At 45.6% G+C, this 26,812-nt stretch overlaps 1 protein-coding gene across 5 annotated transcripts in view; it reads right to left on the bottom strand.

The window, feature by feature from the left end:
- The window catches only part of ITGA6 (integrin subunit alpha 6), a 72,461-nt gene extending 46,170 nt beyond the window's left edge, over nt 1-26,291 (bottom strand). For all 5 annotated transcript variants that reach the window (XM_075829463.1, XM_075829459.1, XM_075829460.1 and 2 more), the window contains exon 1: nt 26,017-26,291. In XM_075829463.1, coding sequence (XP_075685578.1) covers nt 26,017-26,198 — 182 coding nt within the window. In that variant the 5' untranslated portion in view covers nt 26,199-26,291. The remainder of the gene's footprint in view (nt 1-26,016) is intronic.
- Nucleotides 26,292-26,812: the final 521 nt, after the last annotated feature.

Below are 26,812 nucleotides of genomic sequence, written 5' to 3'. Positions count from 1 at the left end.
ACTACAGTTTTTCACGTCCAAGATACACAACGCTCGTGTGAATCTAGCCTTGCACTGCCAATTTAGATGAATGAGTGACCACATAATACATGGCAGAGCTGAGTCCGGCAGGGAGAAAGCTGTTATTTCCAACAGTTCTTTGTTCTGGCTAATAGAGTCCTTCTCACAACCACTTTACGTTTTCGAGAAGGGTCACGTCTTTCAACAGGCCTTGAATACTTAGAGAAGGGCATTAAAACAATATACTGAACTTTTACTTGATGTGATATCTATTCTTCAACTTCCTTTTTACATACTCTCTGTACTTACTTGCTGTCTGAAAAAGTACGTTCCTTCCAGCTACAGCAACCCCAACGTCTCGGATTCACCACAAGCACCGCAACGTTTGCAAACACAGGTGGGAGAAACCGAACTGAAAGTGACTGCGCCTCTCCCTACTACAAGAGATGTGGGGAGCAGTGTGCAGATGTCAAAAGATGAGCACAGACAAGTGTGCAGACATCTAACCTATTTATTTTAACAGTCTAACCCAATTTCCGGCTGCCATATAAAATGCGGAAATCATCATGGATTCCCACAGCAGGGATGAGCGGGGCAGCATCAATACTTGGCATCAAGCCACAGCTCTGACGGAGTGAGCGCCTCTGCAGGGACTAATAGCTATAAATAAGCCTTAACAGACAGGCAAGTTTGCCAAAACATCCCTCAGTGACAATAACAAACCCTACAGCATGACTGAGGTTTGCTGTTGTCACCCACTGCATACACAGAATGTTGCTAAGCAACAACCCAGGAAAATTATAATGGATACCTTATGATACAGGAAACTAAGAAACAGCAGTGACATCAGACATAATGACGGCCAATAGGAAGGCAGATATTACAGAATTGCATTAAAAAGCTATTTGCTTACATATGTATTATTATCTGAAAGCGCTACCGTTACAAGCTGAAGCAATCTGAATACCAGCACGACTGAGCATCCAGGAATTATCATTTTTATACTATTGCCCTGCAAATCTGTCAGAAGAAAGCAGATTTATTCATGCAGCTTGTATTCTGCCCATGGTGCAGCAGTCATAATGCTGTCTGTAGTCTGCGGACTGTGGCGGGGGATTTGAAAATATTAGTGAATGACTATTTATGCAATACCCCACTGTATGAGCATACACATCTTGGTGTCCCCCCCCCCTCCGTGAAACAGCTGCTGGAATATAAAAGAGTGACCGAAATCTGCTCAGATTACAAACACTTCTAATCTGAAAAGCAAAAATCTCTAGTACGGACGTAGATAACAGATGGCTTGGTATATAACAGCCCTATCTCATCTTTAAAGCACAAGGTCTTTATGACAACCTGAGATTTTAAACGGGTTTCTGAAAGCCACCACTGGTTGAAAGACCATCAGCCACAGTGAGGATTGAGGAAAGTCCTTTAACAATGTAATATAATATGACTACGGGCTGATCCGCCTGGGAACGTGTCACGCAGGAGTCACTGCGCCTTTTTCGAATGACTGTTTAAACAACTGTGAAATACAGATAATTCATCCCGAAGATGGCTACCCTATATAAGGCCTGACTTTCTTCGCCCAATCTGACCATATGATAATAAGGTCATGTAAGGGGGACATAAAGGACACTATTCAGATGCACTTAATCTCTGCGCAATGACCATATTTTTGCCTTTTCTTAATGAAGTGGAAAGGATCAGACACTTATATTGTGGACCACAGCACACCAGGTGTCATGGGACAAGCAGATGTCTTATTGACCATGCATGTTGGTGAGACATCTGACCAACTTTGGACACCCTTAAAGAGGTTTTCTCATCTAGGACATTTATGGCGTATCCACAGAATATGCCATAAATATCCGATAGGTGAGGGTCCCATCTATCTCAAGAACCGTGCCCCCTGACCCTATTGCTACCTTGTTCTGCTCCCCCTGCTTTCCGGACACTGTCTGACAAGGTGGTCGTGAGTACGGAAACAGCCGATTTCCATGAGCTACGCTGTTTCTGTAACTCCCACAGAAATGAATGGGCGTTACGAAAACAGCGTAGCACAGCGAGCTAAGCTATTTCCACTGCGCTATTTTCGCTTTGAAGCACATCCGACGCGCGTTTAACATAAAAGGATTAATCTGAAACGTGCGTCGTGTGGTGGGACCTCCTGGTGCCTTGCTTAGGGATTTTTTTGCCATTGGTATATGCTGCACTCTTAGGGCTCATTCAGACGAGCGTGATTCTCGTCCGTGTGCTGTGCATTGAAACAATGCACAGCACACGGACCCATCGATTTCAATGGGGCCATTCACACATGCTCACTGCATGTCCTATATTGGTGCGTTTTCACGCACCTAGTCGCCCATTGAAGTCACGGACAGCACACGGACGCACATCCATATGCTGTCCGTGCTTCACGCATTATTTACATGGGGAAAAAAAAGTGCTTGCAAGTGCGTGAAACCACATGCAAAGCACACTGATGCAAAAACGCAGCGCACACGCACAGATTAACGCGAGTGAATGTAGCCTTACTCCCCTGGAGGTTGTGTTTTTTGTACTTATGAGACTTTTGCATGTAACACTTCTATTTACTTCTGCATAGAGATGTGTTCCCTTTATACAAGTATGTGGGTGCTAGCCCATGGCTACTTCGCATGTACCTTGCATATGCATCATCAGGAAAGCCCGCTGTTAATTCTGTCTAGTCTGTGTGTGCATTAACTTTTTATCTGTATGCTTTTCCATGTATTTATTGTTTGACCTAATAAAAAATCTACTTTTATAAATATTCTTCTTGTCCTCCATGGGTTCCTCTTCTTTGGTGTTTTCTATTCCGCAAGATTTCAGGACTCACATTTTGCATATAGAGCCATTAATCTGTGTTATTATTTCCGCTTTTAGTTACATATCAGACATCTCAATATGCAAAGATAACAGCACCTCAGAGCATGAATATATAATGTACAGGGTGGGCCATTTATATGGATACACCTAAATAAAATTGGAATGGTTGGTGATATTAACTTCCTGTTTGTGGCACATTAGTATATGGGAGGGGGGAAACTTTTCAAGCTGGGTGTTGACCATGGCGGCCATTTTGAAGTCGGCCATTTTGTATCCAACTTTAGTTTTTTCAATGGGAAGAAGGTCATGTGACACATCAAACTTATCGAGAATTTCACAAGAAAAACAATGGTGTTCTTGGTTTTAACGTTACTTTATTCTTTCATGAGTTATTTACAAGTTTCTGACCACTTATAAAATGTGTTCAAAGTGCTGCCCATTGTGTTGGATTGTCAATGCAACCCTCTTCTCCCACTCTTCACACACTGATAGCAACACCGCAGAAGAAATGCTAGCACAGGCTTCCAGTATCCGTAGTTTCAGTTGCTTCACATCTCGTATCTTCACAGCATAGACAATTGCCTTCAGATGACCCCAAAGATAAAAGTCTAAGGGGGTCAGATCGGGAGACCTAGGGGGCCATTCAACTGGCCCGCGACGACCAATCCACTTTCCAGGAAATTGTTCATCTAGGAATGCTCGGACCTGACACCCTGACACATGCTGTGAAGATACGAGATGTGCAGCAACTGAAACTACGGATACTGGAAGCCTGTGCTAGCATTTCTTCTGCGGTGTGGCTATCAGTGTGTGAAGAGTGGGAGAAGAGGGTTGCATTGACAATCCAACACAATGGGCAGCACTTTGAACACATTTTATAAGTGGTCAGAAACTTGTAAATAACTCATGAAAGAATAAAGTAACGTTAAAACCAAGCACACCATTGTTTTTCTTGTGAAATTCTCGATAAGTTTGATGTGTCACATGACCCTCTTCCCATTGAAAAAACGAAAGTTGGATACAAAATGGCCGATTTCAAAATAGCCGCCATGGTCAACACCCAGCTTGAAAAGTTTCCCCCCTCCCATATACTAATGTGCCACAAACAGGAAGTTAATATCACCAACCATTCCCATTTTATTTAGGTGTATCCATATAAATGGCCCACCCTGTATAATAATATAAAACATGGGACTGGGAGCTAAGACAAACTAAGTGCTAAATGTTTTCTTCATATATATATTTATATACTAGGAAGAATTTATTAACTTTTCTATGCCAGTCTTCTGGTGTAAAAAAGTTGCAAATCCAATAAATTCACAGTTTCCTACGCCACACCAGGTGGCGTAGGAAATGCCAGTCTTAATAAATATCCCCAATATCCTTAAATGCTGTCGTGCTTAGGAGTGAAACCATTGCAGACAGTGGTAACCAGCGTGCCACTATTATTCTGGATTCACTCCGAGCTCTATCATGTACAAGTTTTATGCGTTAATTGTGGATTTCAAATGTACATTTTGACAAAGACATAAAATGATATTTCTGGAACTGAGGTACAGTACACTGCATGAAACTAATATTTATAGCTACGTTTAAACAATAGCTAAGAAAGTATGTGGAGACATAGGATTCCATAAATGGTGGCATTGTACGAAAAACAAAAACAGCAGTGGAAAAAGGAATTGTCAGTTCTGAGGACAGAGGGAATGAACTATGCTAAATAAAGACAAAGCCACCAACACAAAAGAACAAGCCTGACATAGGAGATAATGCGGAGTTATAGCTCTTGTGAAAACATTCCAAGCCTTGTCTGCATAGATAAAACACAAGTTTCCTTCTACACAACTGATTTGCAGTATTTTCCAGCACACACATGTTGTCTGTGTTTTTTTTTATTCCTAAAAGAAAGCGTACAAAGCAAGCATACGGGCCAGATGTTGTTTTACAGCCATTCAAGTCAGAAGTCTCTATTAGCACAATTGTCTCACAGTAGATTAGGTGACCATTCACATTACGAAATTACAGTCAATACAAAATAATCATTTCCATAGTAGTGACATTTGCTAGATCTTCTAAAACATTCATCTTGTTGGCTCTGCCATTTTAGTACGTAACAACGATTAATGCAGAGAATGTAATTCAAAGGTGGGAATTTTATTCAGATTATAGGCAAACATATGTGCATGTATGCCGTGATAACTCGCATGCTCATCTGCATCTATAACTTAAAGGGGTTGTATGGACGTGGGGTGGTTTTTCATACTGATGACTTATCCACAGGATAGATCATCCGTATAGGATCGGTGGGGGCGGGGGGCCGACACCCTGATCCAGCACCAATCAGCTGTCCCAGCAGCCTCAGGGCACCGGATGTTATGCAGTGGCCGCTGATGGAAGCAGATGGCTCTGTACACTGCATAGTGGCCGTGCTGAGGTACTGCAGCTCTGCTCTTGTTCACTTGAATAGGAGCAGAGCTGCAATACTGCAGCCCAGCTACTATACTGTAACCAGAGCCAACTGCTTCCGGCACAGACATTGATGCCCGTAGGCAGCCGGAGCAGCTGAACGATGCGGGGTCCGGGTGTCGGACCCCCACCGATCATATACTGATGACCTATCCTGTGCATAGGTCATCAGTATGAAAAACCGCCCTGTGCCCAGTCAACTCCATCAAGCTGTCCGAACAGCTATTTCTCCTAGCTCCACCATAAACATGCCACTCAACTCGGCTTATCTCCTGCAGGAACGAAGGATCGGTAAGTTTAAATCCAATATGTCTGATACTTTTTTTCCCCCAGGTCTGCAGTCAGGGGAGAGTCGAAAGAAAGTAGAAAGTATAAATAAATATGGAAACTAGCATTTATATAATATCTAATATCTCCACTTGAATTCATAATTGACTTCAGAGGTTTTTCATTCTCCACCTACATTTATTTTTAGAAAAATCTGATTAATACTGCAGCTTTTTAAATACAGTTGTCAAGGAGTGCATCCATAGCAACCAGTCTGTGTCCGATTATTCAGCACAGCACTATCACACTTTTTCAGCCTCTCACTGCAATATTATTTAGATTTTTGCATAAAAAATTGGCTCATATCCCCTTTAACCAACCAAACTGAATATTTCTACTGTTATTATGAAATAATATTGTACCACCAGTAATAGCAATAACATAGAAACACTCGCCTCACTCACAACTAGTCTAAACAAAAAGATGAGCTGCCGATAGCAACCAATCAGATTTCAGTTACCCATTTTTCTAACAATTTCTCAACTTCTCTACATTTTAGAATTGTTCTGCCATTCACTAGTAGAGCTGGGGCCTACATGGCCCAAATAGATTGTCCAATTTAATGGTTAGGCAATAATCTGGCCCTGTATAGGGAGGATTCTTTTGGGAATGTTACAATTAAAGACTTGTATAATTATAACATTAATAGAATTGTTCTATTTATTTACATAAAGCTATGTGCACATCACGTTTTTGCCCTACATTTGGCGTATACATCGGGAAAGTTCCAGACATACAAGTTAAACATGTCCATAGGGCTCCATTAGTTCTGACGGAGGCCAAAAGTGTATCTGTTTTGCCTCCTTTGAGGTTGTATTCGTCAGCATACCTTTTTTTGGAGGATGGAATCTACCATCAAAAGGGATGCATCGCTTTGAAATTATATAACCTTATACAAACAAGTTGTTACAAGCGATGCATCGCTCAGACTCTGGTTTGATTGTAAGGTCTGTGACCTCCGACCCTCACTCGATAATTCCTTTTTTCCTCCTACTTTTTGTCCTATATAAAGTATGCTATTTCTATCATTGCTGTATTTGTATTTTACCTGATGAAGAGGCCGGTCTGGCTCCGAAACGTGTCGTTTTATTGTATACAAATAAATCTTCCTATATCAATATCTCTTTGATTAGTGTCAATCCGTTTGAAAAACAGAGTTTGCTTTATCCAGTTGCGCCAAAACAAAGGATCCAATATGTTATTTTATCTTCTCCGATCATCATGATCATTTACATATAGCGATCATTGCTACAATCCGACATACTCGGTTACATTGTAGCACTTATCCCTGTGTCTGGCCTTATGTGGTTGGTTCAAAGATATAATGTCTGTTCTGGGTAACACTATACTCATTGAAAGTCTCCATTATTAGCCCTACAAATATTTAGGTGTGTAAACTGCTTATTTCCTACACGTCGCCTTCACTGGAATGTTGGTCAGACAAGATAAGACAAACTTCATATATGTCCAGACCGGTCACTATTCACCTTGTCTGTATTTATTTAACCAGACCCCGCTGATAAAAAGAACCCTTATCAGCATCAATGTGCCAGCGATTTCTAAAAAAGAAATTGCCTGTACCCATAACTACAGTCTGATCAAAATTATGTAGCGGAAAAGAACAAGATAACAATGTTATGAAACTTTCTATTAGACTTGGTTTGACAGCTACAAAATTAGACATTAGAAAGCTGAAAGTTGTTTGGTTGTTGCCCCCTGATACCCTTTACATGTTCAGCTTGGACCAACAAAAATCACCGAAACCTGAGACGAACGAAAAAGGACTGGCTGTAAAACAAAACACGTGACCGATCCTCTGGACTGATAGGATCTGCCAGCAGCCGCAGACACTAGACTGTCAGGAGATCACACTGCTTCTGGCAGGATCCGCCAACATAAGATAAATGTCTATGGACACCTGTCCATGAAACTGTTGTTATGGCCAAAGTGTTTTTTATACCTAAATCGATCCAAAATTCTGTGTATCTTTCTTGGTGTTGGACTGTTAGGCCGAGTTCAGACTGAGTTTTTTGGCGCTGATTTTGACGCTTAAACCACGTCAAAATCAGCGCCTAAAGACGTCCGAAACGGCCTCCCATTGATTTCAATGGGAGGTAGAGGCTGTTTTTATCCCTGACGGCTTATAGCCGTTCCACCTCTGACCTCCCACTGAAATCAATGGAAGGCAGGAAAAGCCTCCGTTGCGTGAAACTCACTGTATGTCCTATATTGGTGCGTTTTTGCGCACCTAGTCGCTCATTAAAGTCCATGGGTGCGTGAAAATCACGTACAGCAGACGGACGACATCTGTGTGCTGTCCGTGTTTCACGCATCAGTTACTAAAGAAATGCAGGGAAATAAAAATAAAAAAAAGTGCTTGCACGGACGTGAAAAACACATGCCACACGCACACTGATGCTAGTATACAACGCACACGGACATGAAATTGATGAAAAAGCAGTGTTTTTTATGTGCACAAATCGGACATGCTCGTCTGAATGTAGCCTTAGAACAGCATCCCCAGATATCAGCCGATCACTGCTGGTCCAGCTCCTGAAATCTCTTGCCATCCCCGATGGAATATTAGTCTGGCTATATATTTCCTTTAGAGGCTGGCAATTGAATGGACAAGCATGTAATACAAGGCCAGTCACAGCCCGCCAGTCTGGAAACTGCTCTTACTCAGCAGCTCCCAAGTGGTGGACCCCCGACATCTATATGCCCTTGAAGAAAAAGCCCTTTAAGTGCTATATCTCATTTGTCCTTGACTACAATGGAGCGGAAGATTTGTAACTGGCTAAAGATGGCCAAAGATAGTTCAAATATTCCGGGTGGTCGGTAATGGATCCTTTATTCATTCTTTCCCCATACATTTGTGCCCATTTGTTGTTTTTTTTTAAACAACTTTCAAAAAGGAAAAACTCTAGATGCAGAAAAGAGTGATTGAAAACGCACATAACATTACCCAGGACACAAATGCAGCAACTCTGTACAGCAAATGGGCATTTAAATATCATATGTTCTGATCTACTACATTTCAAAAATGTCTTGGCTCAACTAATATAAGTTTATGATGGGCATAACCTTGTACTTTCTTCAAAGATGAGACAAAGCATCCGTCTTCCTGCTACACCTAAGGACACAATGGATTAAACATAAAAGTCATTGGGTATATGGGATCTAAACTGTATAAATCATACAACATAAAGATTGTTATAGCCTAGGCTAATAGTAAATCACTAAACCCTGCAGAATGCAGGAATATTTCCATAGTCATCAGAGCTCTAGAGTCAATAGAAGTCATTCCGCTGTGTCAGATGGAATGCGAGATTGAAATCCATGAAAATTTACAGCAGGTTAATACAGAGCAGGGAGTGGTCCCTGTCAGTGCCGCCGGAAAGATTCATCACACTCAATACCAGTTACTTCTACCGGACAATCAATACTCAATCCTAACATATTGCAACTATATACATGAATAATTGCCATATGACAGTTAGGCTGGGTTCACACGACCTAATTTCAGACGTAATGGAGGCGTTTTACGCCTCGAATTACGTCTGAAAAAACTGCTCGAATACGTTGGCAAACATCTGCCCATTACTTTCAATGGGTTTGCCAATGTACTGTGCCGATGACCTGTCATTTTACGCGTTGCTGTCAAAAGACGGCTCGTAAAATTACAGCCTCGTCAAAAGAGGTGCAGGACACTTCTTGGGACGTTTTTGGAGCCGTTTTCTCATAGACTCCAATGAAAACAGCTCCAAAAACGTCCGTAAAAAACGCAGCAAAAACGCAGCGAAAAACGCGAGTTGCTCAAAAAACGTCTGAAAATCAGGGGCTGTTTTCCCTTGAAAACAGCTGCGTATTTTGAGACGTTTTTGACTCTACGTGTGACATACCCTAAATAGGTGAAATCTAACACATGAATGAATGATGGTTATTCATGGTAGACTCACTCCCGCTCACCATTATATAGATCAGTGTAATGCAGGTGACAGGGAGGACTGGGGCTGTGATTCTGTAGCCACAGTTCTCTCGATGGTCAAGGAACAGCGGTCCATGTAAATTAGTGTTGTGCCCAACTACTGGAACGGACAGTGGAGTCGAATGTTTTCTTGCTCCACCCTCAGGTTGTTCCTGCGGTCTCATCCTTGGTGTCCTGGGCTACTACCCAGTTTGCCACCCCCAAAACCTGTATGGCGTTGAGGGCGTTCTCCACAAGTCAATTCCATCATTTTTATATTTGTTCCTAAAAACACGTACTTTCCCGAATGGCCAGCCGACATCTCCAGATCTTCAGACACAGCCAATTCCAATGATCACATTTCTGATGTTCACTAATACAGTATAATGATACGGAAACTGACTAAATTAATAAAAAAAATAGCAATAAAGAAAAGCTTTTACCAAGCAAGTCCCAAAGTCTGTTCAGTGAGATCACTCTTCATTCTCAGACCCTACGCCTGCCATGCTGCCATTGCAATGGAAATCCAAAAACATCAGAAGGATTGTATAATTGTAAATAATGTTCTTCACAGCTCCCCAATCACAATTACACTCTCTGTCCGACCATCCACTTTGCCCATAAAATCCCATTGTATATAGCCAGTTTATCAGACTTTTTACCGGACATCCGGCGGTTTTTTCAGTACATTTTGGAACAGGCTATAGCTCTATATTACCTTGTGCTGATTATTAAAACAGGAAAACATTACATTTTAATCCTGGCATTAAACAAGAGCATCCCTGATATAGCTGGAGTAGAAGGTATTACATAAACACTCTTAGAAGAAAATCACAACTATTATGTGTCGTGTCTTCATGATGGGGGAGTAGTAAATTTTTCAGTCGAATAGTCTACAATCGTCTGCATTTTCTCCTCCAACTTAAGCCTGTTGAATAACAAAAGATTCCTGCCTCAACACTAGGCCGAATCATTCAAAGCGCTGACCTTTTGTTGTCCTGAAATTCTCTACTAAGCAGTTGTATGTCCACGTAGGTAGGAATGACACCGCACTCTGCACTGAACGTACAATACTCTGCAACTGCACAATACAATGTACCATATGGAAAACTCTGGGAATATGAATAGATTGAATGCGATCTAGGGACGCAGATAATTTAGTATTGACACAAAGTAGTTACATATGTAGGGATGAATGCATGTACCCATAAAACAGCCTTTAAGGGTAGGTTATAAATGTTAGATCGGTGGGGGTTCAACTACTAGGACCCCCAACATGCACTAGAACATGGACCACAGTTTACTTCCCCTCAACTGTATGACCATGGTGACAATGCCCAATGGTCAAGCATGGTAGGGACACACACAGGGTATACACTGCAGGTTTTTCGCAACAGATTTAATTGTGGAAAATCCGTAGCGGAGTACAATAGCAGCAGAGTGGATGAGATTTGAACAAATCTCATCCCCGCACTGGAAAATATCAGTTGAATTATTTTTTTTTTTAATCCACAGAATGTCAATTTATGCTGCAGAATTGCTGCTCTTCTGTTGCAGGTTTTCCCCATTAAATTCAATAGGGAGGTAAAACCCACAACAAATAGGCACATGTTGCTATTTTTGCGGTGGAAAACTTGCGAGTCCGCCGCAGAAATCGCAATTCAGAAAAAAACCAAAACATTTTTTGCTAGAAAAACAATAAAAAGGTTCATACTTACTCCTGGCCATTGTAATAGCGACGCGATCTTCTGTTCTGAGTGCAGCCCGGCCTCCTGGCATGACGTTTCATCCGATGTGACTGCTACAGCCAATCAAAGGCTACAGCGTTCACCTGGACTACGGCGTCATCCCAGGAGACCGGGCTGCACTCAGAGCAGAGGATTGCGTCATCATGACAGCGCCCGGGTGGTAAGTATAAACTTATTCCCTGCAGTTTTTCGGGCGGAATTTCCTGCGGTTTCCAGGATGGATACGCTGTGTACTTTACGTAGCATATCTGCCCCATGTGTCCCTACCCTTAAGGGCTCAATCAGATGAGCGTGATTCTCGTCCATGTGCTGTGCGTTGAAAAAATGATTTCAATGGGGCTATTCACACATGCGTGAGCTTTCACGCAGCAAGTGTCTGTTGTATGAAACTCATTGCATGTCCTATATTGGTGCGTTATTGCGCACCAAGTCGCCCATTGAAGTCTATGGGTGTGTGAAAACCACGGAGAGCAGAACCACACACATCGTGCGTTATCCGTGTTTCGCGCATCAATTACATGAAAAAAAAAAAGTAGTGCTTGCAAGTTCGTGAAAAACACACGCAAATCACACTGATACAAAAAAAAAACTGCTACGCACATGGACAGATTTACGAGTTTTTTACGTGCCTAAATCTGTCAAGCTCGTGTGAATGTAGCCTAAAGGGTTTTTTCAGTCATTTTCATTGACGGCCTATCCTATCTTTGATAGTAGGCCATTAATTTGTGGTCGGTGGAGGTCCGACCTCTGGAACTCCCATCGATCGGCGGGGGTTGCCGGAGTCGGACCCCGACCCATCAGCTATTGATGGCCTATCCTGAGGATAGGCCATCAATTTTTAGGGACTGGACATTCTATACATACTTCGCTGGCATTGTCATAGCGACGGTTCCTTGTTCCTCTTGACCTGCCTAGGTAGAGTCATGTGTTAACCTTAAACCATACTATCCCCCACCCCCATTTAGTAACGACACATGACACCGAGGTTGGATGTGAAATGGCCACAGCAGCCGTTTATTAATTTCACAGTTTTATAAAAACAATTTAAATCCGAAACATTCGGATAACTAGTTAGGAATCCACCAGAGAATTCCTCCTAATAATTCACATGACCCAACATGGGTCAGAATCATAAATAACAATTAAACGTTAACATTAACCCGAGCAGAGGAAGTCCTTGAAGCCCCTTCAGATGTTCCTTTCAAGAACACACCGAATTAGCCATCTGCAAACCACTAATTACCTCCAGCCGTAAACCAGCTCGGAAGCACCGTTCACCTCTGCAGATGGCTCCAACCACTAGAAGTCCACTTCAAGGGGATAACACCCGTTGAAGCCCTCAAGTGATATACCGACCACTAGAAGTCCACTTCAAAGGGATAACACCCGATGAAGCCTTCAAGTGACATACCTTCTACCAGAAGACCACTTCAAAGGGATAACACCCGATGAAGTCTTCAACCATGTACCTTTTTTGGGGGACGCATACCCCCGATGCGACCCCCCCACCATTTTGTACTGACTGGCCTCAAGGACTCCCCCCGCCAGCTGCCATGACAACAGAACCTACTCCGGAAAAAAGAAAAACATGTTAAATAAACACACAAAATAAAACACAACGCTCATATACGGACGTACAGAAGACCTAAGGAGTAACAAAACAAGGGTGGGAGGGTGGGAGCTTTGCTTCTTGTGTATTACTCCTCCCGCTGCTTCCGGCTCAATGCCGAGAAACAGCGGGAAGCGCAGTAACGGCCCCCCCGTCCCCCCTAGCTCCTCCCCGTCCCTCCTTCAGCTCCTTCACCTTTCCCTCACCTCTTAACATTAACCCTTTCCCTACCAGGACGGTCATGTCGGCTTCCCTCAAGCCTGCAGCTGCGTCCAGCCTCTTCTTGACCTGCCTAGGTAGAGTCATGTGTTAACCTTAAACCATACTATCCCCCACCCCCATTTAGTAACGACACATGACACCGAGGTTGGATGTGAAATGGCCACAGCAGCCGTTTATTAATTTCACAGTTTTATAAAAACAATTTAAATCCGAAACATTCGGATAACTAGTTAGGAATCCACCAGAGAATTCCTCCTAATAATTCACATGACCCAACATGGGTCAGAATCATAAATAACAATTAAACGTTAACATTAACCCGAGCAGAGGAAGTCCTTGAAGCCCCTTCAGATGTTCCTTTCAAGAACACACCGAATTAGCCATCTGCAAACCACTAATTACCTCCAGCCGTAAACCAGCTCGGAAGCACCGTTCACCTCTGCAGATGGCTCCAACCACTAGAAGTCCACTTCAAGGGGATAACACCCGTTGAAGCCCTCAAGTGATATACCGACCACTAGAAGTCCACTTCAAAGGGATAACACCCGATGAAGCCTTCAAGTGACATACCTTCTACCAGAAGACCACTTCAAAGGGATAACACCCGATGAAGTCTTCAACCATGTACCTTTTTTGGGGGACGCATACCCCCGATGCGACCCCCCCACCATTTTGTACTGACTGGCCTCAAGGACTCCCCCCGCCACCGCGAAACAGGCCTTGACCACCTTAAGCCTGTGAGTTCCTCCACACCACCACCGCCCTTTCTATGCCTTCTGCTATAGCCAAGCTCCAAATATCAATGCCAACCTCGGTCAGATGAACCCCGTCACTCCTCCAGAAATTCCCCAATCCTGACTCCAAATCCCTATGCCTCACGCAAATGCCCCCGTTCTTTGCCACAAAACGGGACACCGCCCGGTTAACTTTTATCCGAGCCTTATTGACTCTCTCCACCGATCTAGCTAACCGCCAATGCTTCCTTGGGACTATGTCCGACCACACTACCACCAACTTGGGACAAGATACCCACAAACACAACAAATCATGTTTGATATCCCGCACCAACTCACGAAAAGGGCGGACTCCTAAGTCATTCCCACCCACGTGCAACACTAAAACCTCCGGAACCCTATCAAGCCGCACATATGTCTGGAATTCCGCCAACACCCTGTTCCACGACATACCTCTAAACCCCAGCCAATGCACAACCGCATCCTGTCGCGGAATGCGCAACTGGCGACCATCCGGGCGGACGTCCGCCCTCAAAGCCCCCCAGTGCACGTACGAATGACCCATCAACCACACCAGACAAGGAGGCGAATCTGAAACGGAAAACACAGTTAGGCACCACCATATAACATTTGCAAGCATAAACAACAAAATTACAACATATGGGGGCGGACATAGGACTTAAACCTTTTTGACTCCCAACGACCAATACGCCTCACCCCCTCATCATTCAACCCCCAGCGCCCTGCTTCCGTTGCTGCGCCAATCCGGAAGGAATGAGATGAATATGAGCCTGCCGCAACCCCAACCGCCGTCAAACATTTTTTAAAACAGCTCCAAACTGAAACCTGGACAAGAACGACCCGTCCACATGACGTAACAAAGGCAAATCTGGAGACCCCCTGTTTTTTGTAAAACCCCGCATGCACTCTACTGGGCACATGACCGACCCCGGGAGAGCGAACAAAACTATCAGTTTTTTCTTCCCTAATTGGTCAGTTTTTGATCTACGCAACCATACCTCCAACCGATCTGCAAAAAGGCTCACCTCCCCGCGGATATAAACCGGTTCACCTTCGCTACTGAAAACCCCCCCCTCCCAGGCATCCCCTAACCAATACAAAAGTGCCACCAACCTGTCTTTATCCGTATTAACATCACCCAACTCTCTTACCCACTCCTCCCACTGCCTCCAACAAGCAGCATAAGCCCTCCACGTCGTGCGCGCCAAAGACCTTTGTAACAGCTGCTCTACGGGACCGATACCAGATCCCATAGATGATCCGGACACGCCAAACCGAGACGTTCCGCTCCCGGGGCCAATTGCCGAAACCGGTCCCACTGCGAGCGAGAAAGAGCATCAGCAACACAATTCCGTACACCCGGGACATGCACCGCCACCACCCACGCGTTCAGCGACAAACACACCAACACTAAATGCCGCAACAATTGAACTACCGGAGGAGAGGACGCCGTGATGTTATTAATGGCAAGCACCACCCCCATGTTGTCGCAGTAAAAACGGACCTTCTTATCCCTGAGCCTGTCCCCCCAAATGGTAGCCGCCACCACGATGGGAAACAGCTCGAGCAGGGCCAGATTCCGCGTCAATCCACTGGACACCCAGCTAGCCGGCCATTGACCTGCGCACCACGGACCTCCCCCGTAAGCTCCAAAGCCACCCGCCCCAGCCGCATCCGTGAAAATATTCAGATCACTCGTATCCTGCGCTGGGGCCATCCATAGCGAGCGACCATTGTACTGGCCCAAGAAGTCATCCCAAACCTGAAGATCAGCTCGGTGCTCCCCCTTGAGCCTCACAAAATGATGCGGCGCCCGCACTCCCGTCGTTGCCGCCGCCAACCTCCTACCAAACACCCTCCCCATCGGCATAATCCGGCAGGCGAAATTCAACTTCCCCAGCAGCGACTGAAGCTCCCTCAGCGACATTTTCTTCCTTCTACAAGCCCGTCGCACCTCCAGCCTCAAAGCACCCAACTTATCCGCCGGGAGCCGACACTCCATTGCCACCGAGTCAATTTCGATTCCCAAGAAACAAATCGTCGCTACCGGGCCCTCCGTTTTTTCCGGCGCCAAAGGGATCCCAAAATCCCTCGCCACCTTCTGCAGGGCATGAAGCAAGTTACCGCAAACCGGCGAACCCCCCGGGCCAACGCACAAAAAATCATCTAAGTAATGGATCAACGAATCGACCCCGGATACTCCCCTCGTTACCCACTCCATGAAGCTACTAAACGCCTCGAAGTATGCACAAGAAAGAGAACACCCCATCGGAAGGCACCGATCCACGTAAAAGGCCCCATTCCAAAAACAACCCAACAGCCGTTGGCTTTCTGGATGCACCGGCAACAACCTGAACGCCGCCTCGATGTCGGTTTTTGCTAGCAGCGCCCCCGGACCCGCAGCCCGCACTAACCCCACCGCCTTATCGAATGAGGTATAAACTACGGAACACAACTCGTGATCAATCCCGTCATTTACCGACGAACCTTTGGGATACGATAAATGTTGAATCAAACGAAACTTTCCGGGCTCGCGTTTAGGGACAATACCCAAAGGGGACACAACTAAATCTTTCACCGGCGACTCCACAAATGGCCCCGACATGCGCCCCAACGAAACTTCTTTTAACAACTTTTCCGACACGACTTCCGCATGCAAGTAAGCCGATTTTAAATTTCTCCGCGTAACCGGAACCTCATAAGGAGGCGGAGGAATAACAAAACCAACACTAAACCCTTCATAAAGCAACTTAGCTGCCGCCCTATCCGGATACTCATTTAGATAAGGGGCCATCCTTTCCACCCTCACCGGCGACACCCCCTTGACCAGCCCCGTGCTGGTTCCCGGACCTCTTTTTCCGCAGACATTTTGCCGCCCCGTGTGATGCCCCATTACACTCGGAGCACACGTGCTTGAACTTGCACGTGGCCCCGAACTTGCACTGGCCTTCATTGAATTGCCAGCAAAACCCCGCCTTTCCCCCGCCGCTTGGTCCACTCTGACTAGTCTGGCCTCCCTGGCCACCGCTCCCGGGAAAGGGCTGCCTAACCGGAGCCGTAACCCGTAACCAGAGAGCAATATCCTTCTGGTCCCACCGAATCGCCGGCCGAACCGCCTTCCGCTGACGGAATTGCTCATCATATCGCAGCCACGCCTGACCCCCATACGCCCTATGAGCCTCCCCAATAGCATCAAAATAACAAAATAACGCCGAACAATTTTCCGGCGCCTTTTCCCCTATCACACTAGCCAATATGGCGAACGCCTGCGACCAATTAACGAACGTCTGCGGGATAAGCCTATACCGCCGCCGTTCCTCCTCGTCCTTTTTACTCTCATCCCGCTTGCTCTTATCCAAATTGAATTTAGCCAGCGGCAAGAGAGAAAAAATTTCAACATATTCATCTTTCCAGATCCGATCACGCACCTCCTGCTTTAAATGCGCCCCCAACGGACCCTCAAAACAAACATACACCTCCCCCCGAGCACGATCGTCCATGCGCACTCGATCGCCGTCCTTCTGTGCCTCAGTCTGCACCGACACCGCGACCGCCTCTCTAACCGCCACCACAGGACGCGCCTGCAACGATCCCACTTCCCTGGGGCCTTCCCAAACTACCGCAGGGGACACTTCCGTTACTACCGGCGCCGCGGCCCTATCCAGGCGCCCCACCAGCTCCCGTAAGCAACCCACTACATCCGCCAAACCCGCTCCGTCGCGTCCGCCCGCGCCACTACCGGCCCCCGATGCTATGCTAGCAGCCCCCCCGCCGACACCCGACATAAAAATCGCTGGATAAGACAATAATGGAGTTATACACTCACCGGGCTGCACAGGCGCTGTGTTCCCGTCAGCCGGACCATCCTGACCTCGACGATAGACGTCCAGTTCACCTTCCTCCAGTTCTTCTCTCGCCGACGACTGTCCCTCCCAACGACCTCTTCGGAAAGGGGATGAGGACGCGCTGACCGATGAGCCGGCAACCTGCCGCCCGACCGCCGGGACCCAGACTTCCGACCGGACCTGTTGCCTCGACGTCGCTGCAGATCTAGTCGTCCGTCTAGACGATCCTGACGAAGCCTGCCCCCTGGCCGGAACATCACCATGCGGGGCGGCCGTACCTTGCTCTCGACCTCTTCCATCTGATGGGGGAGGGGTGACAGGGAGCCCGGCCTGCGACTCCCTGCTTACCGCCGGACCCCGTCGCGGCCTGGGATTCCTGCCAGGACGCAGGGCCTGGGAAGGGGCGGTCCTCCCAGCTGCCTGGCCTGCAGCGTCCGGGATCGGGCTCCCTCTGCGACGCCGTGTCCGCGGGACTACCTCCGGACTCAGGCGCTCTGGAGGTCGGGACCGCCGAGAGGGACGGGTCGACACAGCCTGCGTCGCCGTCACCCCTGCTACCGCTCTCTGCCTGCCCAGCGCAGGAGCGGTTGTTGCCGACTCCCCCCCCGCCGCCATAGCCATGCTCGTAGGGGGGCCGGGGGAGGGGAGCCTGTCCCTTACAACAGACCCCGAACGCCGTGCCCGACGTGGCGAAACGGCGTCCGGGATCCGCGTTAATGCAGCCACGGTCTCCTCCAGCCATCCGGGACCGTGGTGCACAGCAGCGGCACGCAGCCGCTCTAAAATCAGGGCCTCTGCCATACTAAAAAGCCGGGCAACGGGGAGCTTTGCTTCTTGTGTATTACTCCTCCCGCTGCTTCCGGCTCAATGCCGAGAAACAGCGGGAAGCGCAGTAACGGCCCCCCCGTCCCCCCTAGCTCCTCCCCGTCCCTCCTTCAGCTCCTTCACCTTTCCCTCACCTCTTAACATTAACCCTTTCCCTACCAGGACGGTCATGTCGGCTTCCCTCAAGCCTGCAGCTGCGTCCAGCCTCTTCTGGAACTCCCATCAATAGGCAGAATGATGGGGTCTGAACTGCAGCGCCAGTTGCAGTCACATGTACAGATGCAGCAATGTTTTTGGAACAACACTGAAGAGGTTGCGGCAATCCAAAAATAGTTTGCATCATCAACAACAAATTTGACATAAATATTTTGGCCAGATGTAACTCCAAATAATCACTCTCTGAAATATCAGTTTGAGCTGGACATATTGTTGCAGAAATTTTCTGCGACTGAAAATCTGTTAATTTCTCTGAATGGGGTTGCTTTTGCAACAGGTTTATGGATTTTTGCAAGTTCCACATTGCAGAATTTTTCCGGATATAAATTGACCTGCGTTGCGTATTTTAAAATCCGAAGCACGTCAATTTAGCTTGCATTTCCGCTTGTGAATTATATCTGACAAGTGTATAAAAAAAATGCACCAACATCCGCAGCATAAAAACGGACCTATTTCCGCATCAAAACTGCACCTGAGGCCTTATTCACACGGATGTCTGTTTTGCGCGTGCAAAAAATGCTGCGTTTTGCGTGCGCAAAAGGTCCGTGTGGCATCAGCATATGGTCCGTGGCTGCGTGATTTTCGTGCAGCCGCCATCATTATGACACTCAGGTTTTATGTTGACAAACAGAAAAGCACGTGTTGCTTTTCTGTTTTCATTCATTTATTTTACTACTGTAGCGGGCATCACTCGCGGCACCCGGAAGTGCTTCCGTATGCCGTGCGCGATTTGCACGCACCCATTGACTTCAATGGGTGCGTGCTGAGCGAAACACGGCCAAATATAGGACATGTCGTGAGTTTTACACAGGGGACATACGCTGCGTGAAATTCACTGACAGTCTGAACGGCCTCATTCACTAACATAGGTCCGTGCGACGCGCGTGAAAATCACGCGCGTAGCACGGAAGTATGACACGTTCATGTGAATAAGGCCTAAAATGCATTTAAAAAACGCATTATTATGTGTGGATTTTACCTGGGGAATTACCTGCGGTTTAGATACGGATTTCCTGCACCAAATTACGCAATGTGTGCATGTAGCTTTAGGGTCCTTTTACACAGACCAATATAAGCTGTAACAATGAGCACTGATCAACGAGACAGCTTGTTGATCAGCGCTCGTTTGCGCCATTCACAAGGAGCTATGATCAGTAAATTATGGGGACGAGCGATAGTTCCTACGATCGCTCGACCCTATACATTACCATCATGTCAGCAGGACATCTCCCTGGGAGACTTGCTGCCGACAACGATAATATTTTTTGCTGCATAAACTATATGATCAGCCGATGAACGAGCAAACTGAGCGATGCCCTGTTTGCACAGGGCAATGATTGGGAACGAGTGTTCATATAAACGCTCATTTTCCCAATCGTTGGCCCGTGTAAAAGGGCCTTTTTGCCTTGTTAACATAGATTTGCTGCAGATTTTACATGCATTTTTCTTAATACAAAACCAAAATTGGATCTAGAAGATCAGACCTATAAGACCTTCTATATATTTCTTCTGTTTAAGGTCGGTTTCTGGAAATGAAAATCTGCACTTTGTGAACAAGGCCTAACACCCAAAAAACATACTGGTACGTTAAGGGCCATTTCCACTGGCCGACAATAGGCCGGTGCAGTGAGCGCCGATCAACGAGACATCGTTGATCGGTGCTCGCTTGCTCCTTTCACACGGAGCTATGGATGGGGACGAGCGGTCGTTACTCCGATCGCTCGTCCCCATCCATTATTATCATGTCGGCAGCGCGTCTCCCTGTTTACACAGCGACATGTGCTGCCGACAACGATAATATTTTACTTTTTGAAAACGATACAATCAGCAGATGATGGAGCGTTTGCTCGTTCATCTGCTGATCGCTGCCCTGTTTACCCAGGGCAATTATTGTCAATGAGCGTTCTGTAAGGCTGGGTTCACACGACCTATTTTCAGACGTAAACGAGGCGTATTATGCCTCGTTTTACGTCTGAAAATAGGGCTCCAATACGTCGGCAAACATCTGCCCATTCATTTGAATGGGTTTGCCGACGTATTGTGCAGACGACCTGTAATTTACGCGTCGTCGTTTGACAGCTGTCAAACGACGACGCGTAAGGGTATGTTCACACGATGAGAGGCATTTACGTGTGAAAAGACAGACTGTTAACAGCTGGCTCGTTTCACACGTAAATGCTCCTCCTCGCATTTTGCGAGCTGTCTGAGACGCTCGTAAGTCTTGAGCTGTGCTTCATTGAGTTCAATGAAGAACAGCTCAAATTATGTGGCAAAGAAGTGCCCTGCACTTCTTTGCCGAGGCAGTCCATTTACGCGTCGTCGTTTGACAGCTGTCAAACGACGACGCGTAAATTACAGGTCGTCTGCACAGTACGTCGGCAAACCCATTCAAATGAATGGGCAGATGTTTGCCGACGTATTGTAGCCTTATTTTCAGACGTAAAACGAGGCATAATATGCCTCGTTTACGTCTGAAAATAGGTCGTGTGAACCCAGCCTAAATGGACTGCCTCGGCAAAGAAGTGCAGGGCACTTCTTTGCCACGTAATTTGAGCTGTTCTTCATTGAACTCAATGAAGCACAGCTCAAGATTTACGAGCGTCTCAGACGGCTCGCAAAATGCGAGGAGGAGCATTTACGTGTGAAACGAGGCAGCTGTTTTCTCTTGAAAACAGCCTGTCTTTTCACACGTAAATGACAGCTAGCGTGTGCACATACCCTAAGGCTGGGTTCAAACAAACCTATTTTCAGACGTAAACGAGGCGTATTATGCCTTGTTTTACGTCTGAAAATACGGCTCCAATACGTCGGCAAACATCTGCCCATTCATTTGAATGGGTTTGCCGACGTACTGTGCAGACGACCTGTAATTAACGCGTCGTCGTTTGACCGCTGTCAAAAGACGACGCGTAAAATTACAGCCTCGTCAAAAGAAGTGCAGGGCACTTCTTGGGACGTTTTTGGAGCCGTTTTCTCATAGACTCTATTGAAAACAGCTCCAAAAACGGTCGATAAAACGGCACGAAAAACGCCACGAAAAACGCAGCGAAAAACGTGAGTTGCTCAAAAAACGTCTGAAAATCATGTGCTGTTTTCCCTTGAAAACAGCTCCGTATTTTCAGACGTTTTTGGCTCAGCGTGTGAACATACCCTGAACGATTGTCTGCCAGATAATCAACCAGTGTAAACCCCCTTTAATTGGCTTTCTATTACATCAATGTGCGATGGGGTTGCGTCGCTGATAGTGCGGGTCGGACCCACACTCGTGACACATTAATGGCCTATTTAACCAAAGTTTAAATAAATTGATGTTAATTCCCTGTTGAAAATAAATCTTTAGCAAAGACTAATAATAAACATGAAGAATGTACAATGTACATCAAAGCCACAACAGACCTGCGGTTTCACAAAAAAAATTCTGTCGTTTCCGGACCGCCTTGAAATTTCTATTCTAATCTTACAGTGATGTTTTATTAGAGAGCTGACAGTCAGCACATAGAGAAGTCATTGGGGTGTGAAAAGCCAAAGCAAGCACATTGAACAATGCAAACATTAGTGGATGGGGGAGAGAGAGTCTCTAAAGAATTCCCACAGGGACAAACTACAAGTGGGGGCAGGGGTTATGGGGGGCAATTAACCCTTCAAATGTGAATATAATTACTGTGCTAAGGATGAGGTCCAACAAAATGTATGTATTAAAACTTCTACCTATAGAGTTTCCACCCCTTCTCTTATGGATCTCAGGATGAAGTTACCCGACTTTAGCAGATGGTGCAAGATCAGGATTTAGGGTGCAGCGTGATGGGTGACTCAGCTCCCCTGACTGACACCCTTCTTTACAACATTTTCCCCAACTAAAAATCTAATTTAAAAAATCCCCATTACGGCTCGTTCACACGAATGCTTTTTTCACCCCAGTTATTTTTCCATTTATATTTTGTGTGAAAAACACAGCTTCAAGTTTCTACCTGTGACTGGACAGGAAAATGTAGAATGTGTTCAGGGCACCCTGACTTTTATGCGTAAAAAAAAAAAAAGATTACAGAAAAAAGTAATACAAACAGTACAAAAAGGCCTTACAGAACATAAAAAACGGCATTTTCCTTGAGTAAATTTAAAAAATGCAAATTTTTTTGCTGTGATTCTTGGTTCAGAACAAAATTTCCACCTCTAGTCTCTATCGGGCCTGTGAATCCACTAGGCCTCAGTGACATTGTGTCCATAGTGATATAACATCACATGACTGTGTCATCCAATGACTATCCATAATGTTACAGAGGCCTAGTGAATAAGTGACAGGAAAAGTTTTCCCCCGCTAATTCTTAGGGTAATGTTCACACACAAACGTCTCAAAATACGGAGCTGTTTTCAAGGGAAAACAGCTCCTGATTTTCAGACGTTTTTTAAGCCACTTGCGGTTTTTGCTGCGTTTGTTACGTCTGTTTTTGGAGCTGTTTTTCTATAGAGTCAATGAAAAACGACTCCAAAAACGTCTCAAGAAGTGACCTGCACTTCTTTTTCGCGGCCGTTTTTCAATCGGAACAGGACACCATTTTTCCCATTGAAATCAATGGGCAGATGTTTGGAGGCGTTCCGAAAATATGCAGCGTGAACATACCCTTACAGGTTTTGCAAAAAAAAAAAACAGTTGGAAAATCCCTTTATATCATTAAGTTGTCGTTTTCTATCAACTTACGCCTTATTCACACGAACGTATTTCTGGCTTGTATGCTGTCTGTTATAACAACGGGCAGCACACTGACCTATACAAGTCAATGGGGCTAATCATACATCTGGTGTTTTTTTAATGGCGTGTGTGTCCCTTGTGAGAAACTCGCCCGTTGGAGTCTATGGGTGCATGATAAAAAAAAACACAGCACAAGGACGACATCCACGTGTTGTCCGTTTTCACGGATCATCTGCTAAGAAATGCAGAAGAAAAGTGACCTAGATAGTGCTTGCAGAGAAAACGGAGGAAAAAAACGGATGACACGCGGAAACCACACAGACACGGACATTAATATGGATGAAAAACTGTTCTTTTTTGCAGACGCAAATCCGACATGCTTGTGTAAATAAGCCCTTCTTAAAAAAAAAATTTTATCAGTATTTTTTATTATAGCGCTTCCTGGGAAACTTGGGTGACAACCAATATAGCGGCCAATACAGCTCCCACAGGGTTACACCCAACTGACGGATTAATGGCGAATCTGACTAGTTATGCATTGACACACTCCTGCATTACTACATAACTAGGCAGGTTTACTGGTCGGCAGCGTGAGGCAGCTGAGTGACAACTCCTCTGTCAGCTGTAAGGCTGGGTTCACATACAGTATCAGTTGCGTCTGGCCAGTTGTTTTTAGCCTGGGTCGGACACAACTGATTAAATTTCGTGCACCGATCCGGCGATAAAAAAGTCGGAGATGAAAAAGTTGCATGCAACATTTTTCTGTCTGGCGAAGGTAGACATCCGGTGTTAAAAACGGACGCAACTGATACCAGAACTGCTCCTATGTTAAAGAATGGGATCGGTTCCGGCATCAGTTTCTGTACCACGCCGGAGGGAAACTACGCAGAATCGCTGGATATATGGTATAATTTGTTGTCACCCAGTCTTCTCACATATGAAGATAACAAAAAAATAAAATTGCTAAGTAGAATTTTTAACAAAAAAGCGGACAACCCAAGAATCGATATGATTTTTATTTTGGGGTAAATGCTCTTCAGACTGGGGTAACCTGTGGCTTTTAAGCTATTGTGCAAACTGAGCTGCAGCAAGATGATGAGGATTGTAGTCAATAGAAATACAGTTTAGTTCCTATGGTCCTAACTGACCCATTCATTGCATACTATGAAGTCATTTTGCTCTGTAGGTTTCACTTATAACACATTTTTCCAGTCTTTCTGGAATAACATGAAGAATAGAGATTTGAAAAAGTCATAAAGGGCAATGTTTAATATATTATTCACCAGTTTAATCATTTACTCCGCAGTTACAAAGTCCACTCACCTAAGCAGATGTTCAAAGACAATGGCGACAACTCTATACACCAATACATTCTAGGCACTGGGCAAAAAGTGCTGTGAATCAGTAATCTGTGTCATTCCCTAAAGCCACGATCACACACACAGTTTTGATGCAGCTTTTGTGGCAGTTTTTGGCTCTGTTTTTTTTTAGCCAAACACAGAAGTGGATACAAAAGAAAGGAGATTCATCAGTCTTTTCTTTATAGTTTTCATTCATTTTGGATCCACTGGCTTGGACTCAAAAATCTGAGCCAAAAACTGCATCAAAAACTGTGTGTGTGATCATGGTCTTATATACAGTGAACACAAAGCATGTACTGAGCTCAGCTGCGGGTCACCGTATAAACTGCTTAGGAAACCGTTTGGAACGTCTCGTCCTACAAGGTGGAATTTTACAGAAGATTCAACCATGAAAACACTGGATTCATTCTGGACTCTCATTCTGCCCCAAATTCTGCAGCTTACAAAGAGAGCTATTCTCACACATGCAGTTTTTGGTGCCGTTTTTGGAGCCAAAGCCATAAGTGGATACAAAACGAAGGAAAATTCTAGAGGAAAAACTGATATTTTGTTTTATCTTAAAAAACACTGCATGAAAAACTGCACCAAAACTGCTTGTGTGAATCTAGTCTAAATAGGGTTGATCCCTCAGGACATCCATATGCCAGATTTGGACCCCTTTTATTAGCCAAATTATTGACTATTGGTCTTGTGGACTTCTGACATGGTAAATGTGCTGGTGGCTATAAACAGTTGATCGCCAGGGGTTCCAGCAGCCAGACCCCTGACATCAGACGTGTATGCAAATATCTCAGGTTCTTATGTGAGATAAAGTAGTGATCAAGGGGGCAGACATTTTTCTGGACCTCAGATCAGTAATCCAAATTGAATAACCCTACAGTCAGCTCCCCCAGTCTGAGATCGCTGACAACAGAAAATAATAACATTGCATTCAACAGCAACCAAGACAGACTTTGACATCACTGTCCCTTTAAATAATTTTTGTGGCTCCCATTGCTGCCTATCACCTCAGGAGCAGTGATCATGACCCTAATATCCTCCAGAAGAGATCTCCATCCCTGATATTACATACAACATGATCACAGGTAGCAGAAAGTTTCCGGACCTCCAGAGCAGAACGCAATGTTGCACTTACAGCCTCTTGTCCTCAGGTTCCAGTTGCCGGTGCATGGCCAATGAGAAGCCAAAGAAACTGCCCTCTTCTCCTTGCTTCAGGATGACATTGTCAGTATCCAGGTTAAAGGCATTGATCCCAGTGCCAAGCAGAACAGCAGAGCAGAGCAGGTAAAGCCATGCCATCCTCCCCTGAGTCGCCATGTGTGTGCCAAGTATCCAAGTCCTGTGGTATTTCTCACCCTGTGACTTTTTATTCCTGCCCCCCTCCCTGTGCCCTTTCCCCGTCCCACTCTGCAGCTCAATGCTGTCGTTGTTCTCTGGAGAGATGGGGCTTTTATAGGAGCAGGCAGACCCCGCCCGTCTTGTCTGCAGCCTGGGGGTAAGGTCTCTTCTTCTTCTCCAGGGTTTCCCTGCCCTGCCCACTTCTCTCAGACTCTGCCCAGTTTCCGGGCACTACAGCAGGTGCTTTGACTGTGAGGGCTGACTGATAATACTATGTACTGTCCTAGGGAGGGGCTGCACAATGCACAGGCACAGCCAGGAAATGTGGGCAGAGAGCCAGGCTGGGCTGCTTCACCAAGTCATGCCCATGTGCCACAGGTAGAGCAGCAGGGTGTGGGCATTCTGCACACATTTACTGTGAATATTACATTGTATCTATGAAGATGGAGAAGGATTTGCAGTAGTAGGATTTATATTGTGATCACTAGTTTTAACCCCTTCCCTCCGCATTTTTTTTATATTTGTTTTTTCCTCCTCACATTCCGAAAGCCATAACTTTTTATTTTTCCATCGGTAAAGCCGTAGTAGGGCTT

Source organism: Rhinoderma darwinii, chromosome 6, assembly GCF_050947455.1.
Source record: "Rhinoderma darwinii isolate aRhiDar2 chromosome 6, aRhiDar2.hap1, whole genome shotgun sequence".
In the NCBI taxonomy this organism is placed as follows: Eukaryota; Metazoa; Chordata; class Amphibia; order Anura; family Rhinodermatidae; genus Rhinoderma; species Rhinoderma darwinii.
This window is presented reverse-complemented; position numbering and strand designations above follow the sequence as displayed.